General features: G+C 34.5%; 1 protein-coding gene across 3 annotated transcripts; it reads right to left on the minus strand.

Annotated features, from left to right (window-relative positions):
* Nucleotides 1-1,858: 1,858 nt before the first annotated feature.
* LOC117919020 (protein NEOXANTHIN-DEFICIENT 1) lies at nt 1,859-6,155 on the minus strand. Of its 3 annotated transcripts, none has more exons than XM_034836042.1 (11): nt 5,917-6,140; nt 4,853-4,929; nt 4,665-4,748; nt 4,485-4,548; nt 4,297-4,343; nt 3,591-3,645; nt 3,463-3,501; nt 2,967-3,135; nt 2,581-2,644; nt 2,448-2,504; nt 1,859-2,217 (listed from the first exon to the last, which is right to left on the minus strand). In XM_034836042.1, exons 1-11 carry the CDS (start codon nt 5,917-5,919, stop codon nt 1,947-1,949), a joined length of 930 nt encoding a protein of 309 aa, XP_034691933.1. In that variant the 5' UTR covers nt 5,920-6,140; the 3' UTR covers nt 1,859-1,946. The 3 variants fall into 3 exon arrangements, with proteins under 3 accessions (XP_034691933.1, XP_034691941.1, XP_034691949.1); XM_034836058.1 differs by having other exon boundaries at nt 2,163-2,366; nt 5,917-6,155; XM_034836050.1 differs by lacking the exon at nt 2,448-2,504 and having other exon boundaries at nt 5,917-6,144.
* Between the last annotated feature and the right edge of the window lie 1,190 nt (nt 6,156-7,345).

The raw sequence follows: 7,345 nt of genomic DNA on the forward strand, positions 1-7,345 counted from the left end.
AGACCCAAGTACTGCCTAAGTCCAAGCCCAAGAGAAGGCCTAAGTCAAGTTCTTAGTAAAAGAAGAATTAGAGGATTGCAATAGAGACTGTACTTTTAATTTTACAAATCAATAAAAATCAATTTGTTTCAAATAATTTATTTGTTAAAAAGAAATTCATATATACAAGTTTTTTCCATGCTAATAGAATAACATTTATCTTTCATCTCTTCTTTGTAAAAGATCTATAAGAATGGAAATCTAGGAAAAAAAAAAAAATATAACAATCAAGAAAACAAATCTAAGTTTGACCTTACTAAAGTTACAAGTCACGTCTCAATAGGCAACACTAAAACCTTCTTCTACTAAAATATACAATAAGTTTAAGAGTGGGTGTCCACCCGTATCTCAAAGTCAAACCCCAAACTAATACAACTAAGAGTCTGTTTGATAGTAATTTTAGGAAACGTTTTTAATATTTCTAATACTTGAAAATTTTTATCATTCAAGTATTAAAAATGCTAGAAATGTTTTCTAAAATCACTATAAAACGCACTCTAACAATAGTCGAGCCTATCAATTCCTCCAATACCATCACCGTAATGGTGACAAATAGGTCTGGTTCAAAGCCTCATAATAATCCTCTTCCGTTTATTATTGGATTTGTGCATGGGCATTGAGTAAACGAGATCTTACTTGATAGAGGATCGAATGTTAACATATTGGTCAATCACAGAATGAACGAGCTTAGGATCTCTATCGATAAGTTCTCAGAAAGCTCCTTAATGATGAGGCAAGGCTTCGACTAAAGAGGCCAAAAGGCTATTGCAATGATTAGACTCAACTTCATAATTGAACCCTTTGAGTGCTCTGTTCCATGTCATAAAAGGCTTCAACTAAGGAGGCCAAAAGGCTATTGGAATGATGAGATTCAATTTCATGATTGAATCCTTCAAGTGCTTTGTTCCATGTCATCAAAGCATCAAAGCTAGAGCATCGTGTAACACGCTACTAGGAAAAACCATGGTTCATTATTATGGGATTATTCCTTCCACTCTCCATCAATGCTTCAAATATCATCAAGATAAGAGTATAAAAGAAGATTGTATAGTTAGGTTATATTTAGTTCTAAAAAATTACTAAGAAAAGAAAAGACATATTAAGAAAAACAAATTTTTCCTATTTAGTTTCATTTTAGAAAAAAAAATCAAATATAATTAAAATCAATTAAAAATTATGCATTTTCAAATTATTTAATGTTTATATTAAAAAATTAAAATAAATTAAATGAGTATGAAATGACGTATGAAAATAATTTATCAACTTTAATTCTATTTTTTATTTTTCTTCATATTTTCTTTCCTTCTACTTTTCTATTTTTACATTTTTTTCTCAAATTTTCCTGGAACCAAACATAACCTAAGCCTAACACCGAAACTTGATTTTTGCTACAAAATTTAACTCAAAGTTAGATGCCACAGAGGAAATTCATTGGAAAATAACTCCTAAAATGAATAAAACCAGCATATGCAAAACAAAAACATTACACAGGGGCTAGACAAATGATGCCTGCACAGCAATAGAAAGAGGCGCATGTGGAAAAAAAAAGTAGACTTTGTACCCAAGCAAACTAATGGAACTTAAACGAATTCTGTAAAGATCTTACCAAATGAACCATGGTAGACCATGGAACTAGCTTGTTTTAAGTGTACACTCATCAATGGCCGAAACCTTCCTGCTACTTCTCCCTCCTTTTCAGGTTTTCCTCATCTTATTTCTCTTCTGAATCTGCTTAAACTTCTTCCCCAGATACCATTTTTCTGGTATGTGATGGCAGTGAAGACTTATTATTATGCAAATGCATGTACAGGATGATCACTTAGGAGCAAAACCAGGCAAAGAAACTTGGATTATCGATTTATTGTACATAATCAGCTGGAAAAAGAAAAAAAAAACCAAGGAGATGATCAAGAACCTCCTAAAGTGTTCTTGGAGCAGTGGGAAACTACAATGGGGGCTTCAACTTGCATGTTCAGACAGTTAAACTCCAGAGCTAATACAGGCTTTGATAACATCACGGAAACGCAGAGGTTTTCTCCATTTTCAATGGTTTCTACAGCTGTGGAGTCCATGGAACTGAAAATCTGGTGTCTGGGAGATCCTTCTTTCTCATTTTCCTTCTTATTTTTTGGCCCAGGAGAGGGACTTGATACTCTGGCTGGCTTCACTGCTCTCACCCTGTACGAGAATTCATTCAAAAAACATATCGATACCTTGTTCAAAATAAAATGCATTTTTTTTCCAGATATGAGCTCAGTCCTTCAAAATTTCCTTTCTTGCTCTCAATCCCATCCCATGTGTGCTTTCAAATTTTCTCTGTGGGAGTTCTGAGAATTCAACAGTTTTGAAGATTGAATAACAACAAATGAAAATTTTGGCAAAAGAAAAGAAAAGAAAATAAAAATCACCTGCATTCGATTTGGCAGGAGTATTTGAGAAGGTTCGGATTATACACTGTATGGCCACTGCATTTTACAATATAGAATTTAATCCAGCAGCTACGGAGCTGGAGCTCAAACATGAATTATTTTAGAAATCTACCTAAAGCTTGGAAGCGACATTTTGATAGCTGGCCCCATCCACTTCTCGGGTTTCAGCAAAGGCACTGCCATCAACAAACTCGTAACCAGAAAAGAAATAGAAAATCCCATCAGAAATATGAAGCTTATATACAACATTTTTCTGAATAACAATGGAAAAGAAAGTGATATTCCTTCCTTGCTATGTCCTAAAGCATGTAAATTACTATTAGTCAATATTGAAAACCTGAGACCACCAGTTAACTAAAGTTTTAATACAATGTTGGACTACCAGCATGAACAATTGAGAAAACTGAAAAACTGAGACAGCAGCCTATAGAAGAAAACAGCCAATTTTTTTTACTATATTACCATCGATATTCCATGGAATCGGTTTAAACAACTCACCAGCAGTGTTAAGGTTAACACTACAGGCATCTGCAGCAGTACGACCCTCAATTTCTGTCACTTGAACATCCATACAATCCTTTGGACTATTGAAAGTATTACCGATGCCGATCATGTTAAGAAAGCCATTGGTCTTACTCCTTTGTTGCCTTGGAATTGCAGTAATTCTCTGGTTCATGCGGAAAAAGAATACTAAGAGCAACATACAAATGTTCATTTTTGAAGTTTGCTTTTGGTATGATGTATATAAACGGCTCAAACCCACCTTGGGAAGTCATTTCATGGCACAACAGAATCAATTTGTTTACCTAGTGGAGATACGATGATCCCAGTCAATATGATTGAATGGAACCCTCCCAAAAAGAGTTTTCCATTTGAAAAATCATATTCACACAGTTAAAAAAAAGCATGGGATATGACATTAGGCCAAATGCTTGGGAGTTTCAAAATTTAAACTTCACATAAACAAAAATGAAGTATCGAGTTCAAGGCCTACCTTTGAAAACCTTGCAACCTGACTTGGAAGCCCTACAGCCTGCAAGCAAGATCATGATTTCATGAAAAACTAGTCGAAATAAAACTTGAAATTTTAGAATTTTCACTAGCAATTCTGCAACTCCCTGCCTTCCGTCCATGAACACAAGCTTCATCACTGTTCACAAGCACTCTAGCAGCCCATCTGTGGACAAAAGGAACCAACAACTTTAGCCATTATTCAATCATTACAAGAAAGAAAATAGAACCTTGAAAATATTGCCTAATGGCCATCCAATCGTGGCAATTCAAGTCAAATCAGCATTGCATGAATGAGTAAAATGTGGACTTTGTATAGAACCTCAATTAGAATTTTGTTTTGAATTATACTTGAAAAAGATTCAGATTTGCCTGACTTATTTGGAACAGGATTCTTGACTGACAGAGTTAAAGACAAGATGCTCCATGTAGTCTTGAAAAAAGTAGTCATGGTTGGGTCTTAGATATGCGACTGACCAACAACCCTATCCTCTTACTTAAGGATGATTCCTTCTGGCAAATAATTTAAGAAGCATTAACAAAAGATTCATGCCACAAGGTTGATTTGCCCAATCTAAGTCCCAAAAGTTGAATGAACTAGTCCTAAATGGTGGGTGTCCACCTTGGCTGGCTTTTTGGCTAGACTGCATCAAACCCATTTGAAATTGAGCTCAGAATTAGTTCCCAGATCAGGCCTTGTCCGAGTCATGCCTCACTTTCAAGGCCCTTTTACTGGCTTAGCAACAAACAGTGTCTAAACCTAAAAAAGGGAAAACTATTCACTATTCATTTGAGTAGAACCAGAAGGAAAACATACGCGCAAGATGTTGGTGGGTTCCACACTATCCCTGCAATCACCACGAGCTGGTAAACGAAAGCAAGATGCGGTATCACATTAGTTACCAGATTGAATTAACTTAAAAAACATTCTGTACTTTTATCCCTTTTACTACGAATAAACACGAGAAGACTCAGAGAAAAGAATCTAAACCCGAAATACACAACCTCATCAAAAACTCCAGCTGGGCTGTCCTCATAACTGGCAAGAAAAAAGCCACCAAGAGTGTATCTGCAGGGTGAAAACAGATTCCGCTTATTTACCGAAAAAATAAAGTTCTTATACCCTCAAATCACCTACACTCCACTGTCAGTTAAAATAATGATAGTAGTAGGAAACATGAATACCCAAAAGCTTCAACTAATCTGAACTCTTTTGGGATGAAAGCTCTAGCGGTTTCTGCTTTCACAAGGTGGAGCTGGTACAAGGCACTGAAGACAAGAACCAGGTTACTCAAAAAAGCACTTTTTCAAGTTTGGAGAAGAATGCTTATGTGATTATAAAGCAATAAAACCAGGAGCTTTAAAGCACTTGCCGGCCTTTGAATATCCATGGAGGTTTGCCATAACCCGAGGAAGATTTTTCCTCGGCTTCCACCGGCTTCAAATAGGGCTGAAGAAATTAAATTATGAAACAATGCCTTAGAAACAAAATTCGTATTCTGAGAACTGCTTAGTAAAAGATTAACAGCACTGTTCATTCAATTAGAAGGGAAAATCTACATCGAAAGCTATCTCAACTGAAATGGGAGATTAATACTAACAAAATATTTGCTGGATCCAGAGTTAGGTGTTCTTGATCATTAGATAATACACTTTGGATGAATGCAAAATCCGACTTTAGGGGCTTTAAGGAGATCCAAATCTTGGGTGAAAAAAAAAAAAACAAAAAGAAAGAAAAAATCTCCTGGACTTTGATAAATTGGAACCCTCCATGTGCCCTTTTGCAGGCAATAGCTTCTGGGTAATCTTCAATAGTCTTCCTTTGTGAAAAATTAATAATAATTTTTCTCCAGAGTTAACAATCAAATACCCAAATTCCAGGAAAACTAAAAAATCTTATAACATTGCCAAAAACAAGAACAAAAACCCTAGGATTCTGATAAATTAGAGTTCTCCATGGCCTTTCACAGGCAGTGACTTCTGGGTAATACAGTACATTTTTTTTATTAAAATAAATAAATAAATATAAAAATATTATAATTTGTCTCCATAATTAACAATCGAATAGGAGAATTCCAGAAAAACCAAAGAATTTAACAACATTGCCAAAAGAAGAACAGAAATAACTAGGTTCTGAGAAATTAAAACTCTTCATTTACCCTTTTGCAGGTAGAAATCTCCGAAACCAATAAATTCCCTCAGCAGTTAACAATCAAACAGAAGAATTCCAGGAAATTGAAAGAATTCAGTAACATTGTAAAAGACACCATGGATTCAGCAAACACCAGAGCTTCTTTTATATGTCATAACACAAAAGAAAAACATAAAAAAAAAAAAAAAAAATACACAAACATGAGACCCAACAAAAACCCAGTTCTGTACTTGAGTCACCTTAGAAGTCGAGCAGAAAATGAGTGGGAAAGGGAGAGAAAATCACCATTGACGGATTTGAGGAAGCTTCCTAGTGAAATTCCAAGAGAAACCCAGAAGAGAGGAGTGACAATCTTAGAAACCCAGAAGAGATTCGAGTGTCAATATGGTAAGAAGTGGTAAAAAAAGGGAGGAGAGAAGAACTGAGAGTGGAAGGTGGTGAGCTCAGACGTCAGCACCATTTTTTGTGGATAAACTATGAGCTTTATCTATACCATGGGCCTTGGCTTGGCGCCAACCGAATCTACTACAAGATAGAACCTCCCCGGGCTCCCTCCCCATCAATCATTCACAATATACAATGTCTCCCAATCAGATATTTTTTCTGTAAATTAATTAAAATAAAAATTTTTGATTCTTTCTTTCGTTTTCCATTCGCAGATCCATAAGCATTGGTTCCCCAGTTTGGATCACACGAACCGTTGAAAAAAAATATATGCAACATAGTGAAAAACCTATACATCTAAAAGAACCCAAAGGGCTTTTCAGACCGAAAATTACCGTCTAATAATAATAAGAAAGAGCATTACACTCTACGACCCATCCCAACAATCCCTCCTTCGAGGTTCCATGATTTGAACCCCATTCATGGCTTAAATCTGATATCAATTTTTGGATCGGACTTTTAACCATTTCATTTAGACTTATTTTAAAAGTAATCATTAAATGACTCATTCTCGAGTTTAAAAACAATTTTGTTATATCTCAACATTTACAATGATTTATTATTTTATAACTTGCATTGAACCTAAATTTTTTCTCAAATTTTGAGTTTTGAGAAATACTAATTTGATATTTTAAATTTTTTAAAAAGAAAATAAATAACTATGTAAATTTTTTATATTAAATTTAAATCAATTTTGTATTTTATTTTTTATTTTTTGTACTTTGGCTCCAATTTTGTGTTCAAATTGATAAAAGATAGTTTTTTCATTCATATTTTTATTCGTTCATGTACAGAGTATATATAGAGGGTAATAGTCATTCTAAGAATGAGAAAGAATGATACAAGGAAATAATGATATAAGGAAATAATAACTAATATCCTAATATCTCAACTTTCCTAATATCTCAATATTCATAATATCTCAACTTTCCTAATATCTAAACATTCCTAATATCTGAACACTAAATGATATAAGGAAATAATGATATAAGGAAAGCATTCCTAATATCTCAACACTCCCCCTCAAGTTGGTGTATAGATGTCACACATACTTAACTTGTTTAAAAATTTTTAGAACACTTGACTTGACACAGCTTTGGTAAGGATATCGGTCAATTGATCTTCTGATCGAATCTTAGGCAATTCCACAATCTTATCATCCAACTTTTCCTTAATGAAGAATCTATCCACCTTGACATGTTTTGTACGATCATGTTGTACTGGATTATGAGCAATGTCACATGCGGCTTTATTGTCACAAAACAATCGG

The sequence above is a fragment of the Vitis riparia genome, chromosome 1, assembly GCF_004353265.1.
Source record: "Vitis riparia cultivar Riparia Gloire de Montpellier isolate 1030 chromosome 1, EGFV_Vit.rip_1.0, whole genome shotgun sequence".
Classification (NCBI taxonomy): domain Eukaryota; kingdom Viridiplantae; phylum Streptophyta; class Magnoliopsida; order Vitales; family Vitaceae; genus Vitis; species Vitis riparia.